A 20,239-nucleotide genomic window follows, 5' to 3' on the forward strand; every position below is an offset into this window, starting at 1 on the left:
GTATTTCCCATATTACGAACAATAAAACTAGCTGAAGAAAAGCTATGTATATACAAAATTTGATATAGATTATAAAATTTATGAAGATACACCATTGTTATGGGTAGTTTTTTGGGTATATAGGCATATCGCCTAAATGGTGATGAGTGCATATATGTAATATGTATTCCACATATGTATAATTAGTTTAATCCCAATTATTTTTTTTTTTTTGCATATTTTAAAACAATATTTATATATTTAATTTTAAAAATATATATAAAGATTTAAAAATATTTATCTGTATGTATTTTTTAACCAAACTAATATTAAATTATAAAATTAGTAATTAAATTAAAATATATATATTCAAAAAATGTTTTATAAAAGGAAGGTTTTGACAAATTTTATGCTTTATAGTATAAGGGTTTTTTTGCTAATGTTAATGTTGAAAATTTGTTTGTTTTGTTTGCAAATAATTGTTAAAAAAAACTGAACGCATAAAAAATATATAAATATGTATATGCGTGTCTAGTAGGAAATGTAATAAATTACGTAATGACTATAAAAAGCGATTAGGTATATATACATAAAAAAAATAATTGTAAACATTTTTGAATGAAATTGATGATTAGTTTATATGATTTTCTTCATATTTATAATGTACGGAGATATAATTGTAAATATTTTTCTGATCGAATAAAAAAATTTAGAATATGCTTTTTTATGCATATTGCTTGATAATTCGATATATTTTTTGTTATAATTCTGAATTATGCTCATTCATATTATTGAGATCAACTTTTGGTACATTGTTAACTTTAAATGGGACCAAATTATCGACTGATGATTTTCCTGTCATCATTTGTATAACAAAATTTTTGATTGATTGTTCAGAATAATTTCCTTTTAAAATTGAATAAACATTTTTTGAAAAACTAATAGCAATAACAGTTGGAAATCCAAATGTTAGATTTAATCTTTGAACTATATCTAATTGATCTCCTGCATGTGTCCACATTAAGGTAACAGGAAGATGATTAACATCTTTTATTACACTACTTAATATTTGAATATAGGATTTTAAAGAGCTTGGTTCAAGATCTTCTTTACTTGGTAATATAGCTAAAAGGCAAACATCATTTTCACAATGTTCATCAAAAACACTTTGTGATGTTAATTGTATTATTTCTTTTTTTTCTTTATAATATTTTAAAAAAAATTGATAAAGATCATTAACAGTTCTAGACTCATTATAATCTATAGCAGTTTGTGGTTTTTTATTTCCCGATGGGAATAAACGGAAAGAAGGGTAATGTTTTATTTCGTAAGTTTGTGCTGTTCTATGTTCAACAGTTGCATCAATTTTAGCTATTCTTGCATTTTTTAAATGTGATGTTTTTTTAGCTAGCTCATCAAACATTGGATGTATAGGTTTACTATGGCCACACCATGGAGCATAGAAAAAAACGAACCATACATTATCATCATCTTTTAAAACATTTTGATCAAAATTAGAATCATTTAATGTAATTACTTTGCCACTATTTTTACTTTTTTTATTTTTTTTATTTGAATTATCCTTTTTACCAATATCAATATTTAACTCTTTTAAACGGTAATTTTTAATATTGTCATATATAAATGAAACAACATCTTTTATTTTATAATTTCCATCAAATTGCTCAATATGCTTTTCTTTTTTATCATTAGTAAAAAATAGTTGTATATTTGGGTAAGTCTGGATTTTATATTTATTTATTATATCTTCATTTTTTATAGCTACAACTAATATATCATCTTTAACTGTTTTTGCTATATTTATGAAATCATTAGAGAATCCTCTGGAAACTCGACACCATGTAGCATAAAATTGAACTAGGCATTTTTTATGAGAATTTAATAATTCATCAAATTCGCTAAGGGAATCTACTGTTTTAATTTCTTTTACATTTGTATATAACCCACTTGCATATTTTGCAAAAAGGTAAAGTACAAGCAGTAGGAACTGTATCTTTCCATATAGTTTCATCGTTTTTTTATAAAAAAATATGTGTAGGAATATGTATGAAAAGTTATAGCTATATTATGCTTATATATTTAATTGATTTTTTGGAGGTATGAAAATGGAGAAATTAGCCATGGATATATATTTATGTTTTAAATTATTGGCGCTTTTTGTGAATATAAAAGTAAAAAAGGTGTAACTATAAAACTAGGGAATGAAATAATGAACTAGTAAATAATGGTCCATGTAAGGGTACCAAAAAATTAAAAAAATATAATAAGTTAAAAAATTTAATTTTTTATGTGTATGAGAACAATGAAAATATATAATTTTATTTTTTTGATGATACCATGAAGTATAAAAAAAAAGAAAAATGGGAATTTTTTAAGAATTTTTATATAGTAATTATATTATATATCACACAATAAACAATTAACTATATAATATACATAACTAGTGTGCTTTAAAAAAGACTAATGCAATAATAAAAAAATTTGCCCATATTTTATAAAACCCTAACACCTAAATTATAAAAAAAGGGTACTAATACCTTTTTATTATATCTTTATAAATTTATTTTGTATAAAAAAAAATATATTGCAAAAAATATGAAAAAAATAAATTGTTTTAATACCCCATTTTTAAAGGCACAATTTATAAATTTTAAAAATACAATGGTTTAACTAAAAAAAACATGTATACCGATATTCATTTAATATCTTCAATTTTTATGTCTATTTATAATTCCCACATGAAAATATAAAGAGTAAAATGGCAATTAGCCGTTTATATAATAGGAAAATAACTAATTATAAATTATATACCACTCTTATCATGTGAGAGTGAGTGAACCTATGGCATTCCTCGCTTGATATAAGGTTGTTTTACTAATTTTTTTTTAAAATATATATATAGAGAATTTTACATATTTTTTATTAATAGTATATAATGCAAGAGAAAATAACTTATATAGTATTTCTTTTTAAAATATAGTAAATACATAAAAAAAAAATATGGTCTAAATCTTTCGATAGACCTCGGGATACACAAAAATGTTAATCAACTTCTACAGCATTGTAAACACATATTTATGGTACTTTTATAAAAATTGAAATGGTATAAATCCTACCTATGTATTTATATGTAATGAGAATTAATTTAGTAAAATAAACACTGGTTGCAGTTAAGGTACCATTTTTCTCGTTTAAAAGGTGACACAAACAATTAAAGGAAACGTGTTATATAACCTGCATTTATAAACAATTAGAAATGCCAAAATAGTATTTTTAAATGCTGATAAATAAAAATAAAACTATAAAATTCTCATATACCCAATAATAACATCATTTTTTTATATGCATACAACAAATTATAGATACTATATAATGCTATATTTATTGTATTAAAAAATATCACATATGGTTTTTTGGCCATATCATGGTGGAATATTAGATTATATGGCTCTTATCAATATTTGTATGTAAAATAATATGTATATTTTTTTTACGTTTCTTGTTCGTTCTGGTTTTATATATAATGCCTTTTTAAATGGGCTATTTTTTATTTTTATATATTTTTAATTATATATTTTAATAATAAAATACACCCAAATGATTAAAAAGAAAATTATAATAAAATAAAAATTAATTTTTAATAAAATAAAATAATGGAAATATATAATTGAGCAGGCAAATAAATGACTGAAAAATAAAAATATATTTATTGCAATATATTTTTGTAAATATGCATTACGTATAAATTTACAACGACAAAAAATAGATACCAAAATAATAATACACTATTCTATATTTTTCCCTGTTTATAATTTTTATTTTATTTATAATTATTATTATTCGATTATTATATTTTTATTTAATTTTATTCAATTTTTTCATGGGAAATTTTATATATCTATAATGCATAATTATATGATTCAATAATGCATTTTATGTATATATATATATATTTGAAATAATTTGTGGCTTTCCTATTAAAAATTGGAGATTTTGTGATACATATTATGAATATAATAATTGGTTATATTTTTTTTTTAGCTTACTATATTCAACTAGCACGAGAAGAATTAAAATATTTTTCAAAACATAGTAAAGTATATATAAGTATATAACTTATAGTGAAATGCATAATTAAATGCATAAATAAATATATGTTCTATATGCATTTATTTACCCCTTTAAAGGCGGTTAATTCAAAGGGCATGTCCATGTGATTGCGCCTAATAGAATATTAGTATCAAACGAAAGAAAAAAAAAAAGAACAGAATAAAATAAATTATGAGACTTGAAGGTATTAAAATTTAAGTCAAAAATTATAGCATAAAACACGCTTAAAGTATAAATACAACGGCAAACAAATATATTGATTTTTTATATAAAAAAGTTTTATTAAATGGAAAAATTCAAAAAATGCCCCAAGAAAAGATTTAGGGGAACCCGTAGAACAAAGTTTCTTATTAAGAAACAAGGCGGGATTAGTGAAGAAAGTAAGAGTACTGTTTTTCCAAGCAACTATATTACAAGTATAATTGTAAAATACTTAAACGATAACAAAAGTAAAGTGAATAAATATGATTATGATATGTATGAAAAAGAATCCCAAGATTTGAAAGATAAATTATTTTTTAATAAAAGTGAAATATTGGAAATAGATATAATAAAAAGTTGCTTATATTTTGATAATGATGAAACATTACAACAAATTAATTATAAAATACTTTATGATGTTTTAAAAAAATGTATAGATCATGAAAATATATTAATGAAAGTAGAAGAATTAGGATTTTCTGCTGAAAATATAAAAAGTCAAAATGATGAAGACGTACATATATGTTCAAAATATCAGTCTAAGAATTTTTTAAATTATATATACCAAAATTTAAAAGCTGTTACTAAAATAAACAAAAATTTTGATGTTTTATATAAATTAATGAAAATTATAAAATCAATAATGCACATTATTCCATACAAGTACAAAATAAAATATTTATTTTATTTTTGTTCTCTTTTTAATATATATCAAAAGGAATATGAAAGAACAAGCAACCCATATGATAATGAAGACATTGATGAAAATTCAAAGGAAGGAAATAAAAATGAATCTACAATTTTTACAAATATAGACCAAGAAAATTTTTTAAATATACTTTTTGAATTAATAACGGGATTAGTAAATTTAAAACTTAATTATAATAATTATGATGATAATTATTTAATATTTAACTATTTTGTTTTACGTTGGATATTAGTATTTTTTAAAAATAAGTATACTTTTTTTTCAAAAAAAAAAATACATTCTTTGATAAAAGCAAAGTATATGATACTTTTATTTAGTATATTAAAAAATTTACATGAAAGTTGCAATTTTAATGTAGAATCAGTTTTATCAAACACACAAAATGACACAAAAGTTTTATTAAATAATAATGGAACTAATATAAATGGAGAAAATGCTCATGCTATTGATCAACAGTATCTTTACGACGCTAGTGGTAATTATATAGGAAATTTCATAGAAGACCAAAACATAAATAATGAAGAATTTGTAAATCAGATGGAAGAAAAAGAATATGAAAATTTTAATTACAAATCGACTACACATTTTAATGAGCCTAGTGTTTTGGATTTTCTATGCAATGAGAAAGGGAATAAGGATGGGATAATGATCGGAAGTTCTATATATGAAAAAATAAAAAATACCAAAGATGAAATAAATAATATTATTAAAACATTTTATGATAAAGTTGATTTAAATATTGAAAGGAATATGAAAGAAATAAAGGATAATATAAATGTGTCAACACATGATATATTTATTACATTTTATAATTTATTTAATAAAATAAACGACATTCATAAGCATATAGTTTTGTTATATTTTTCTCAAGACTTTATAAAAATTTCAGAATATGAATATTCCTATTATATTATTTTCAACAGTTTTCAATTATTAAATAAATTATTAACCATTGAAAATTTTGTGATACATCCATTAATTTTTTTATCACTTGAACAAGTTATGGTATATTATGAAAATGTTATAATCTATTTATATAAAAAGAAAAATGATATGAATGAAGAGTTTTATAAATTTTGTGAAAATTTTAATACAAAGCACAAAAATATATATGAAAATATTTTTACAAGAATGTGGAGTTTATATATGTTAATAATATCAGATGAGTATACAAAAAAAGATGATAGTGATAAATTAAATGAAAAAAGTAGTGCCTTCATTAATTTGAATACAAGTAAAGATGATAATCTAGGTATTAATGCTAACCAAAAAGAGGTGCATATAACGAATTATATAAATAATTATATTTCAATATTAAAAATTAATGATTTACATTTTTCAAAAGAATATAAAGATTTGATTTTAAGTAACACAAATAAAGGTTATATAAATTGTTTAGTAAGTTGCTTATCAACATCCTATCGTGTTATTGGATTAGGTTTTTATTTAGAAGAAAATTATTTTTTTACATATAATGAGCTAATATATAGAGATATATTTATTTTAAATAGAATGTTAAAAGATTCAAACAAGTTGTATTATGGAGGAAATTTTAAATTTTTGATGAATTTTTTTTATCCTTTATTAATGTGTTATATTAATTTGTATGAAAAAGAACCAAATCATAGCATAAAGAAAGAATTATTTTTGAGTTATATTAAAAATGTATTAATATATTTTTCTAGGACATTAAATGATTGTATAAATTTATATTATTTTATATCTACTCAAATTGAAGATATATATATATTAGCTACAAAATTTACAAATTGCAATGACTATACATTATTATTATTGTTTATAAATTTTTTAACAAATTTTTATACCTCTACTATAAAATCTAATCAGAAACAAAAAAATGTAGAAGGACGAAATATTTTGATAAATATGAAAAATGTAAACAAACATATTAGTAATATGAAATATAAATACACAAATATAAATTTACAAAAAAATAATTATTTTTTAAATCATATATCAGATAATTTATTAAAAATTTTCATACCAAGATTTATAACATTCTTAACATCAACTTATCAGCAAAAATTCACACCATCAAATAATTTAGTTGTTCAAGAAAATACTCAAAGTGTATTAGACTCATTTTCAAGCCTTATATATTTATGTTTACATTTTTCTTCAAGTTTTAATTTTAATGATATATTAGTAGTATTAGAACAAATATTACAAAATGGTATTGAAAAAGATATTTTTTCTTTAATAAGTATATTAAATGTTATAAAAATAGTTATTCCATTTTTTACCTTTGACCAATTAAAAATATGTTCTATTTATTACAAAAAAGCTATGTATGCAATTAATGATATTTTGAATAATAAATTATCTGGTTTTAGTGTGTTAGAAAACGATGGACATATTTTGGGAAATGTTGATAATAGTGCTTCAATACAAGGGTTTCCCCAAACGAATAACAGTAACAACGTCAATTATTTTGATAATACATTTTGTTCTGAAATCAGCCAAAATGAGTTTCAAAATGGGTTTCATAATAGCTCTTCTTTAAATGGGTACAATGCAGAAGATGAAAATTCTACTAGCAATAGCAACAGCATTTATCCAAACATACAAAGTAATAGTTCTATGCTATATCGAGAAAATAGTCTAAGTTTCTTAACACAAGGAATAATTGGCAAAAATGACAAAATAAATAACGAACGAATAACAACAAAATCGAAGGGAACTAAAGTAAAAAATGGAATTAAGAAAGCAGAAAGAAAAACAAAAATGAAACGTGATAAAAAGATAAAAAATTTAAAAAAAAAAAAAATCACTAAAGATATGAAATTACAAATTGAGAAATTTAAATTCGCTAAATTTTTAATATTTGAAGGAGTTTCGGAATTATTTCGCTATTTTGGAAATATAATTTTAAGTAAAAGGAAGGAGCAAGAAGAGTTGATGCAAAACAGAGATCAAAATATTACAAGAGAAAACTGGAACGATGGAAATACAATTAATGAAAATAATACAGGATCTATGATAAATAACAATGAAATGAATATATTTAATAGTATCTTTGTTGGGCAAATACTACATGAAGACAATTTACCAGAGATGATGAAAAAAGAAAATATATTAATATTTTTTGATAGCATTTCTAGTTATAATACTAATAAATATATTAAAAAAATATATACATATATAAACAATTTAACTATGTATTTAAAAGAATGTAAAGAAATTGATAGTAATTATAGTTATAATATATTTTTTTCAATCTTACCAATTATAATGAAATGGTTATTTTTTATTAACAAAACATTTACTGGCAAAACAAGTAGAAAAGCTTTATTTGAAAATATAATACATATAGGAAAAGCGAATATAAAAAATTTGTTTTTACACATAACACCAGGATTATTAGTAGAAGATATTAATTGCAAGAAAATCGCGGTACACATATTGTACTTGTTAATTAAAAATTGTAGAATTGAATATGAAGATCAAAAACAATTATTTAATCTTTGCTTAACATGTGCATATGATAGCGATAAAAGTTTGTTGAAGGTACTCCTAAAATTTTTATTATCCAGTATTTTTACATTCAGTAAAGATATTATATTGTCTAATATAAAAAATTTAACAAATTTGTTAAATCTTATTTCGAACAAAAAAACATATATATATACAATTCAAAAGTTTTTTTCAAAATTGAATAATATGCTAGAAAAAGAAATAAAAAACAATGAATTTGAAAATATTGATTCACCGAAAATTGGCTTAGAAAATATAGGAATAAATTCCCCATTAAATGAAAATGGAATAGATAATTCAAATGACCTACCACTAATGCCATACTTAACAAAAAAAAGTAAACAAATTTTTAGAAAATTTATTAAGATGGAGAAAATGAATAATATAACCAATGCTTTTGAAAATAAAAATGAATACAATCATAATCGTATGAACAGTAAACATAAAATTGGAACATCTATTCATAAGAATCATAAAAATAACCAATTTTCTTCTGAACATAATTTGAATTCTAACATAATGTCAGGAAAATATGATGGTTACTCAGATTCTGTAGATTCATATCGAAGCAATGAATATGATTCAGACATGAACAATTACGATGATGTTGAGTCAGTTGGAAGTTTTAAAAATAGAGACATTAATAAAAGAAAAAATAAATCTCATAAAATTACCAAAAGTAGAAAAAATAAAAATATTGCAAATACTTTTTTTGAAAATGTAAGCAAACATATTGGAGAAAAAGAAAAAACATTTATGCAAACTACTTTAACCCAAATTATGGCAAAACCAAATAAAACCCATAAAAATGTTAAGGGAAAAATACCAAAACTTAAATCTAATCCATTAATTAGTGACATATTAAATAATTTAGGAAATTTTATTATGAAAAACAAAACCAATTTAAATGTATCGTTAAAAAATAAAAAAGAAATAAAGAATTTATTCGGGGATAGATATTTTATTAAACAAAATACAAATAATGAAAATAAAAATACGAAAAATTATGATTCTAGTTCAGAAGATGAGGAAGGACAAATCGAAATACGAAATGATGGAAAAATAGTAATACATAATTTAGATTCGAATTCAAAAAACACAAAAAATAAAAAGAGAAAAGATGATATGCTTTTGAAAAAATATAACATCATTAATGAAAAACAAAATATGCATTCGAAATCCAAAACTATGAATAAATCAATAAATAAAAGAAATAAAAACCAATTTATTACAGCTGATAAAAATGCATATAAATCTAAAAAAGGACAAGGAGATATTATTAAAAAAAATAAGCCTTTACCATACTCTTATGTTGCTCTAAAACCAATTATGGCAAAAGAAAAGTTTAGAAGTAAAACACTCCATGCTTTTAAATCTATTAAAAATTCGTCAAAGAAGAATGGAAAAAAAAAAAAACTCACTTGAAACTGAATTAAAGGAAGACACTCAATACATATGTACATCCGTATATGCATATATTTTATTTTAATTCATATTTTGGGGTGTAAAAATAATACGCTTTTTCTCTTTTTACTATCATCTGTCTGTGAAGTGACTTTTAAAAAATAAGCTTTACGAATGCATATGTCAATATGCTTCTCGTGTTTTATATTTTTTTTTTACTCATTTACCCTCGGTATTATATATTTTGTTTATTTTTCACAGAACCAAACATATATTTGTTTTTTCATATGGAGATATTTCTCCCTTTAAAAAACACAATAAAATAATTATAAATAATTTTAATTTCTGATATTTATTGTTATTATTGCATCTTTTTCGAATTTGTTTAATTATTACTATTTTTTTAAAAATACTTTTTCAAATTTTTGGATAACAAAAATAAAATTATAGGGCACGAAAACATGTACACTGGAAAATAGCAACATTTTTCTTTACTAATATACACCAAAAAATAGATATAATGTTTTAGATAAAACAACTAGTTTCCTAGTATCATATAACCATGAGTATATATTATATTTCACCTTAATTACCATATATTATGCTATTTTAAACTACATTATATTATTTATTTTTTTTCTCTCCAATTACCATTAAAATGTGTTACCCGACTAAATCGTAAACAATCATCAATGTGAAGAATACTATGGGTAATCTTACTATAAATAATTTTAAACAGTTTTAAACAGTTTTAAATAGTTTTAAATATTTTTAAATAATTTGAATAGTAATTTTCTCAAACAAATAATAATATTTTCCAAGTATTTTTGTTGTCTTGATATGCTGCATTTATTTAGTAAATGTTGCAATATTTTTTTTTGTTGCATATATATATTTTTTACTTTACCCGTTATTTTTAAAATAAATATGTATTTGTTAACATATTAATTTTTATGATGAAAAGTTAATAAAATAAAACATGTTTATATTTATAAAATGAAAAGTATAATGGAGTAAAATGGAAAATAACTGAAACATATTTATACATAACGAAATAACACAAATACAAAATTGTGAATGTATACACATGAATATATGTGTATTTATTTTTTTGTGTAAAAACTATTACAAAACATACATATATGTACAGTTATTAATTTGTTATTAAGCATATACCTTATAAAAATATAAAAGTAATCAAAATTTTTAGGTTAAATTAAAAATATTATAAGTATATATATTTATTTGTACACGTACATTAATGGAGATGAAAATGCATAGTGTGTATTTACAAAAATTGTAATTTTCACCATAAAATGCATATATATATATGTTTGTGTGTAATATTTCATTATAAATAACAGCTAGGGCATATATATAATATCAATTGTTGTCCAATTTCAAGAATATTTTTTATAAAATAAGTAATAAACAGCAGCATTAGTCATGTAACAAAAATATTTTAACTTTGTTTTTTAGTAAAGGAGTAATTCTCCTGAAAAAGATGAATGCATAGACATAAGACAATATATGAATATATTTTAGTTTGTTAATTTTTTTTCATTTTCGATGGTTATACATATATATATACATAATAAACTTTAAAAATGTGGAAAAGTACATTTTCTGAACCACCAGAAAAATACACACAAGATAAGGAGAGGCATAAATCTACATTTTTCTCTCTTTTTAACAAAAAAAAAAAGTCAAACAAATCAGGTTATAGTGCCTCTGAAAATAGTATCCATTTTTCTAAAAGTCATGAAAAGTCAAAAGACAAAAAAAAGAAAAATGGACATTCAAACGAAGAAGTAAGTGATAGCGAAATGACAAAAAATGAAGTCGAACACACGAATATACCTAATAGTAATTATTTTAAAAATTATGATTCTAAAAACAAAAAAAGAGAAAGTTTTTTTCAAAAAATTAATATATTACGAAAATTACGAAATTATAAAATAAAAAAATCTGCTACTACATTTTATATGGATCATGAAGAAACTTCGTCCTTAGGACTTGACTATGAACATATGAGAAAAAATGAATACGTAAAAAAAAAAAAAAACAGTATAAAAAGTGAATTTATTAATTTAAAAAACAAAGCACAATCATTGAAAAATAGTATTTATTTTAATAGCAGTAAGAACAGCATTGAAAATGATTACTACAATCGAAACAACAAAGAATATATGGGAAAAAAGGTATATAACATTTTAAATTTGAGTAAAGACAACTCTAAGCAATTCAATAATCCATATTCTTCATCAGAGAAAGCAAATTCATTAATAACAAATGCTAATATTATAAATAAAAAAGATAAATATGGAGAACACGATTTTTCGAATGTATCTGACATAAGTTATTTATCTGAAAAAAAAAATAGTAACAACAACAATAATAATAGTAATAATATTATACATAATAGCAGTAATAATAGTAATTTAGAAAGGCATAAAAGTAACCACCGTTTTGAACAAAAATTTGATGTAGATATGTGGAAAGAAAATAATAATTTAGTGAACGATAAAAATCATGAACCCCATTTTGACGATCATTCTTTTAATATTAAAAGAGAGAATGAAGGTATACTTGAAAATTATTATAAAGACAAAGAAAAGGAAAATTATGGAAACAACAACAACTTACAATCAAATCAAAAAGACACCACAATTAGATCAAATTCTCAAAATGGGGGATTTGACAATGTAGTTTCTAATACCATCCATAATAAAGAAAAAAATGATAATAATAATGTTAGAGATATTAGTGAATATATTAAGAATGAAAAGACTGAACAAATTATAGATAAAGACAAAGAGAAAAAAAATAGTGACACCATTAAAGAAAATGAAATAGAAAAGAAAGGACATAATATTAAACCAGAAACAAATTATAAAAATAATTTATCCAAAACAAACAATATATATACCTCTGGATTTATTCAAAATAGGACTGATAATACTATAAATAGTGATGATATACAAAAAGAGATGATATTAAAGTTAATGTATAACAACAAAGGAATATATTTTAATAAAGATAAATATATAGATAACTCCAATAATAGGGAAAATAATATATATAAAAATTATACAGTAAATAATGAAAATATAAAATATATTACCCGCAATAGATCTAATATAAATTTCAAAAATAAAGACATATTAAATGTAACCAAAAGTAACAAAAATGATAATAATAAAAATATTGGACTTTCTAAAGAATATAAGCATGATATTATTAATGATGAGGATGATGAAAATAATATAATTAATAAGTATATAATTAGCCCATTATATAATTTATTTTCTCAAACAAAAGATGAAGCAGAAAAAAAATTAAGTACATCGTATAATAAAATAAGTAGCTTACCATATCATCAAATATTTCAAAAATATACTAGTGAGATCCAAAAAACATACAAAACAATGTATGACATATATGAAAACCCCAAAATGTACAGTATGGAATATTCGAAAAAATCTTTTAGCAATACGAGAAACGGTGCAATTAATAACAACCATAGCAATGAAAATAAAAATGCTAATGATTATATGGATTGGAATAATAAATTCTATAGAAATACTTATGCTCATGCCAAATCCAATGCTTATAAGAATATTGGCATGATTAGTAAAAATAATACAATTAATTCACATGAAGGTTTCAAAAAAAATGAAATGAAAGTTAATAAAACATACAACAATGAAGAACATAAATTAAACATACTTAGTAGAAAAACTGTAGAACCCGTGATTAAGATATATGACACAAATGGGTCAAATAAATTGAACACTAATCATCTATGGAATAATAATGAAATCATTAACAATCCTTCTGTTTGTAGCTATAATAATACAAATCAAATTATACAAAAAAAATTGTTTAATATTAACGAGTTACATAGCAGTATGGGTATGATAAATAATAAGAGAGAGGACCTTAAGTATGAACAAAATCAAAATATAAATTTTCTAACAAAAGGTAATAATTTTTATGAAAATAATTTAAGAAATAATAACAATTATAACACAATAAATGCCAATATTGTTACTAATATATATCTATCAGATAATTCAAAAAAAAATAAAAGTATTAGTAATAGTTGCCATTTATTTAATAATAAAAATGAAATGTCTAATAATTCTAATAAATATTATCCATGTAAAAATGTTCCATATAATAATGTATTAAACAAATCAAATACATTACATGGTTATCATTTTTGTAATAAAAAAATGAATACTAACAGTTATAAAAATATGAATATTCATAATAATGAAAATTATTATAATCATGATATGTGGGGAATAAGATCCAATGATAATAGTAAACAAAAATATGCCCCTTTAAATATGAATAAAATAGATTTATCTAAGTCTATAGGGCATTATCCTATTCTTCAAAAATCAAAGACAAATATAAATAGTTCTATAAATAATACTAATATAATAAATAATTTGAGTACAAGCTTAAATGAATATAATAGACATCCAATATATCCTAATGGCAATATATATAATGATAATATTGCTATACATAATAAATATACAAATTGTTATGAACCCATAAATAATGAGAATATTTATAGAAAAAATTATGTACATAAAAAAAGCCAATCGTTAAATCATAGATTATTAGACTGTTATGGATTTAAATACTCAAAATTTGAAAATGATAAAACTTGTGACAATAATTTTTTTATTAATAAACAAAATAATGGTTTAAAAAATGTTTTAGATATACAAAAATTATCAAAAACAAATAGTGCAATAGAGAAAAATATTATATTGCCTACTGAAAATATGGATATAAGAAAAATAAATTATACTAATTTACAGTCGGAACCAATTCACCATAACACTAGAAATGCTAATTTGTGTAATAGCTACGATCATCATTTGGCTAGTTCGCATAACAACTATCTAAACAATGGATATATAAAAAACATACAAAATACATGCAATAATAGTATGGCTAATAGGAATTTATTTGCTAGTGGAAATAATAGACTAACCAATAGCAATACAAATAACATGTTTATAAATGGTTGTAATAATATACAAAATAATACCCATAGATATATAAGGGCAAAAAGTTTAAATGCATTAAGGGATTCAATTTTACATTCTAAAAGTTTAAAGGCTTATGAAGATTATTGCATAAAAAACAAAAATGAAAATATAATTAACCATGATTATGATATGAGAGATATTTACAAAAGATATTCTTATATAGGAAATGAAAAACGTGAAATTCGTAACGACATAAATAGTGATAATATAAACTCAGCATTAATAAAAAACCCTGTTGATGAGACAAATGAAAAGACAAATAATATTTTGTTAAATGATATAAATAGCCAAATAGTGCATAAAAAAAATTATAACAATGAAAATGATAGTGATAACGGTGCTTCAGTTATTATTCAGCATTATACTGTAAATAATGCTGATAATAATAAAGTTGATGATCATGCTTTAAATTCATACAATATTTGTGAGGAAGAAAAATCACTATGGATGCCAAATCAATATAAAATAGAAAAAGCAATACTTAAAGAGTCACCAGAAAATTATATACACAAAGAAGAATTTCAAAATGAGTTCATTAAATGCGAAAACAAATTTATAGACAATGGAATCAATCAATGTGATGAAGATATGCTTTGTGGGGTAATTGAAAAAAAGGAAAATACAAACTGCAATATTAATGATGACGAAAAAAAAAAATCCAATGGCAATGTGGATAAAAATAACAAAGATATGATAGATATTTGCATAAATAGTTCATCAGAAAACTGTTATAACAATAATAATAGTAAATATACCATTGAAAAAGAATCAAACTATTTGAAAGATGTTACACATGATGATTTCGAGAATACTACAATGACTAATATTACTATTGCTAATGCTAATACTATCAGTTCGAACACTTTCGAAAATAATATATCTACTTGTGAAATGATCAGCAATTATAATTTGCTTAGGGAATATCGTAATATTGATATTAACATTGATGGAGACAATGATACAAAAAAAGAGAAAGAAAAATACGATCATAAAAACAAAATTACAAAATTTACTAACAATAGTAGTAAAATTGGAAAAAATAATAAATTGTGTAAATTAAAAAAGGAAAATATAATAAAAAAAAATTGGAAAAATAAGGAAATTGAAGAACTGAGCGAAAATGAAATATACAGATTACCAATTTATTTAGCTGCAAATATGTGTAATACCGTTTTTAGTGAAATAGATGAAAATGGCTATGAATCCAATTTTATCAAGAATAAAAATATAATAAGAAAACACAAAAAATTGATTAATTTTAATTACAATTATTTAGGCGATACAATTAATTTAGAAAATGATAGTATAATAAATTCTAGTGATTCAACACCAATTTTAAAAAAAAATCAGGAAAATGAAAAGAGTAAAAGACATAGTAATAAGGAATCAAGCATTCGAAAAAGGGATACTAGTATATCTACTATGAAGGCTATTAATATATCCAAAGGGAGTTTGTCAAATAAAAATATTAAAAAGGAGGTGTCTAGTTTGGGAAAAAGTAAAATAAGTTCGAAGAAAGTTGTTAAGAAAATGACAAAAAAAGGTACAATGCTGAATAAAAATGTGGTAGCTACAAATAAAAAAGACAATAAAAATAGAGTGGGTATGGGTGAAGAAAAATGTAGTGATGATAAAAAATTAAAAAAAAAAAAAATAATGCTAGACAAAAATGAGAAAGTAAAAAGCAAGGAGGAAGTTACAAAAAAAAAAAAAATTATTATAAAAAAAAAAAAATGCACACACTTAATAAATAAAAGCGAAGATCCATATTTAATTGGAGAGAACAATCGTTCGATAACGTACAACATGCATAAAAATGAGACAAATGTAAATTTCGATATAGAATTTGATGATTATAATATTAATAATGGAATAGAAATAAATGACGGTAGTATAAGTGACAGAATACATGAGAAAGATATTAGTAACGAAGAAAAAATAAATATATCAATAAATTCAGAAGACGAAAATTTTATAAATAAACTTGAATTATGTAACGTACCAGAAGTTGATAATTTTTATAAAATGTTTAAAACAATGAATCATATGTTAAGGAATATAAATAATAGTAATTTTTTAAACAATGTAGATTTAGATGATTTAATTAATATTGAGAAAGATTTTATTAATAATAATATATACATTAATAAATATTTAATAACAACAGATATTGAAAATGACCAATTGAGAGAAGAAAAAAATGAAAACGACAGCATAATGTATGATAACAATTTTAGTATAGTTTATTTAGACAACGATATGATATATTTAAAAAAAAAAAAATTAAAAAATATACTTGATATATTATTACAAAATAAGTATTCATTTTATGAAATTAAAATAACAATTTTGTTATTAAAATTATTTATTTCTATTGAAAATAGTAATATACATACAAGTATATATCCTCTTACATTAATAAACTCCTTAATACACAAATTAAACTTAAAAGTTTATGATCAAAATGAATCAATTGAAGATATTCAAAATGATATATTTAATAGAATTGAAAATTTTAATGCATATAAAACTAGTCTAGAACAATCAACATTTAATTATTTATTTATATGTGATGGAGAAAATTATTTATGTATAAATGATAACTCATTAAGTGGAGAAACATACCAAACAAGAGTTAATATAAACAACGAATTGGGATATTATCATTATATTAATTTGAACAGATTAACATATTATGTGCAAGGAAAAAATTAAAAAATATATTAATGAGAAACGACTAGTTATATATATAAACACATATATAACATTGTATAACCAAAGAATGAATGTAAAATATTTTTAAGAAACAAAAAAAATATACATAAATAATAAAGCGTTGAAACAATATAAATTGCGTTATGAAATTATGAATAAAATTAATTAATAGGCTTAAGTAATGAAGATGGATCAAGAATTATATCCATGAGAAATAAAAAAACAATGTGTGTAATAATGGAATGTATATAATTGCTAATGTTTTTTGTTTCTTGAAAATGTCTTTTTTTTATTTGTCATAGTATTATGTTTTCCTGCTTCTAAACACACCTTTTTTCATTCCCCATGAATTATGTTCTCCCTTTTTAACTCTCTGCATACCATATGTTTTATTTAAATTATATTTTAACATTAAACCGAACTTTGTATCTAAATAGTTAGTCTGTAAATAAATAAAGAAAAATATATACCGTATTATATAAATCGCCATCCAATATAAAGGGATAGTTATTAAATATATGAATTATAAAAATTATATGTATAACCTTGTCTAGTTTTCCCTCAATTTTGTTAAATCCTTCCTTGATTTGGTCTATGCTAGCTTCCTGTATCGAAATTTATGCACATTAATATTATTCCTTGAATATATATTTTAATTTTGAATTTTCATGAAATGTTTTTTTTATGTTTTTTTTTTCATTACCAATATTTTAAAATCTTGATAATTTAAAAACATTAATGGTCGTTTGGCAAAATCACAAACACATAAAACTGTTTCTGATGGTATTTTTTCATTATTCAAATTTATCTAATTAGGGGAAAATAATAAAAATAATTATGTGGAATTTGGATTAATGAATAATCAAAATAAATCTTAAGTGAAGGAATGATTACCAATGGTTTTACAGTATTCGAAATTTCATTATCAAAACGGGTATCTCTTTTATAGGCATTAAAAATAAAAAATTGTTTTCCGTACGGTTCAATCTATTATTAATAAAGCAATAAAAAAGGATTAAATTTACAATTTAATTTATTTTCTAAATGTTGTGAACAAGGGGAAAATTGTAGTTGCAATCACACAACATATTACTTAAAAATGGGTAAAAAAAAAGTAAATATATCAATTATATTTGTATTTTACCGGGTGTATAGTTGAACAATCTTGAGGTGGCCAATTGAATCTCCTGAGCCGATTATAAACTAATTCTACAAAAGTAAACAAACCCAAATATGTGTATATGCGAAGTTTATATTATAACCATTTTGTGTAGGGATAATAATATCTATTAAATGGTTCATATTTTGTCATATTTTTTATTATTATATAATTTTGTTGGTTACTTTTGTGGGCATTCAAGCGAAATGCATTGTGCCTAACTCCCGTTGTGCTTTTAAGAGATGCCATTCTTTATACATACTTTAAGTTAATTTCATATGTACATATATAATTTTTAGTGTTACTATATAACTAAAAGAAACGTATTACATTTTTATTGCATCATGGAAAACTACAAATATATGTGTGCTTTTTATAGTTAAAATAAACACATAGTATGAAAGCATAACAACATTAATCAAATTAATGTTGAAACAGTTTTTCTTATAATAAAAAGTTTATTAAAATATATATAAATTTATAAAAAGAAACGAAAATGAATTCTTAACTTCTTTTAACATTAAAATTTATTTCATTAATAGTATGTGACAATTGGAAGCATAAAATTTGAATAATAAACAAGTAAAATGCATATGTGCAAAATAACAATAAAATAACATTATTTAAAATATATATATCGATGCTTATATTCATGGCAGGTTAAAAAAAACCGTTGCTATTTTTTCTAAATCTTCAGTAACTTCAAGCGAGAAAATAATTGCACATATGTTTCTATTGAAACATGATTAAACATATATATGCATGCATACAATCAATCATTGAAAAGTTTCCATATTATTATTTTACATATTCTGTAAATGAATAACATAAATATTTTATAAATATGAATTTTTTTTAATTCAAATTGTTTTCTTTTTTTTTAACCCCCCGTCCTTATTTTCTTAGGAATTATTTTACTACATATATTAACAAAATACATTTTTAAAGAAATTCCTTTATACTTATTATTTGTGAATAAAAATGATATAATATATTTATCGTTTTTTAATTTCATCATCAAATATATATTATAAATTTTTATGCCTATTAATCCATATTTTTAATGGATATTTTATTTATATTTGTTAAATACTTTATCTTTTTTATGTTTATCCAGTAGTAAGTACATATTGATATATATTATGCACATAAGTATGTAAAAGTTGTTTGATATATTAATTTGTAAATAGAAAAAAGGATTTGAGATTTTGTTTAAATGGCTATCTGCGCTTACTCATATAATATATATATGTTTATATATATGACTGTGCCATTTTGATGGCATTTTAAAGGCAAAATATGCAAATTCTGTAACACAATTTAATGTTAAACTTTTTGTGTTCATCGCTTCAATGCTTTGACCGTTTTCTT

General features: G+C 21.8%; 4 protein-coding genes across 4 annotated transcripts; 2 read left to right on the forward strand and 2 right to left on the reverse strand.

Moving 5' to 3' along the window:
- Positions 1–739: 739 nt before the first annotated feature.
- PVVCY_0903280 (protein disulfide isomerase related protein, putative) lies at positions 740–2,011 on the reverse strand (the record flags this gene model as incomplete). Its single annotated transcript, XM_008626666.2, has 1 exon — positions 740–2,011. One exon carries the CDS (start codon positions 2,009–2,011, stop codon positions 740–742), a length of 1,272 nt encoding a protein of 423 aa, XP_008624888.1.
- Positions 2,012–4,396: 2,385 nt separating this feature from the next.
- PVVCY_0903290 (conserved Plasmodium protein, unknown function) lies at positions 4,397–9,940 on the forward strand (the record flags this gene model as incomplete). The annotated part of the gene is made up of 1 exon (XM_008626667.2): positions 4,397–9,940. The coding sequence occupies one exon, from the start codon at positions 4,397–4,399 to the stop codon at positions 9,938–9,940; it is 5,544 nt and encodes a 1,847-aa protein (XP_008624889.2).
- A 1,586-nt stretch (positions 9,941–11,526) lies between these two features.
- Positions 11,527–17,709, forward strand: PVVCY_0903300 (conserved Plasmodium protein, unknown function; the record flags this gene model as incomplete). The annotated part of the gene is made up of 1 exon (XM_008626668.2): positions 11,527–17,709. The coding sequence occupies one exon, from the start codon at positions 11,527–11,529 to the stop codon at positions 17,707–17,709; it is 6,183 nt and encodes a 2,060-aa protein (XP_008624890.2).
- Positions 17,710–18,013: 304 nt separating this feature from the next.
- Positions 18,014–19,117, reverse strand: PVVCY_0903310 (conserved Plasmodium protein, unknown function; the record flags this gene model as incomplete). Its single annotated transcript, XM_037634353.1, has 6 exons — positions 18,014–18,151; positions 18,255–18,314; positions 18,413–18,517; positions 18,604–18,696; positions 18,854–18,918; positions 19,054–19,117. The coding sequence occupies 6 exons, from the start codon at positions 19,115–19,117 to the stop codon at positions 18,014–18,016; spliced, it is 525 nt and encodes a 174-aa protein (XP_037490458.1).
- Between the last annotated feature and the right edge of the window lie 1,122 nt (positions 19,118–20,239).

Source organism: Plasmodium vinckei (assembly GCF_900681995.1).
Source record: "Plasmodium vinckei vinckei genome assembly, chromosome: PVVCY_09".
Taxonomy (NCBI): Eukaryota; Apicomplexa; class Aconoidasida; order Haemosporida; family Plasmodiidae; genus Plasmodium; species Plasmodium vinckei.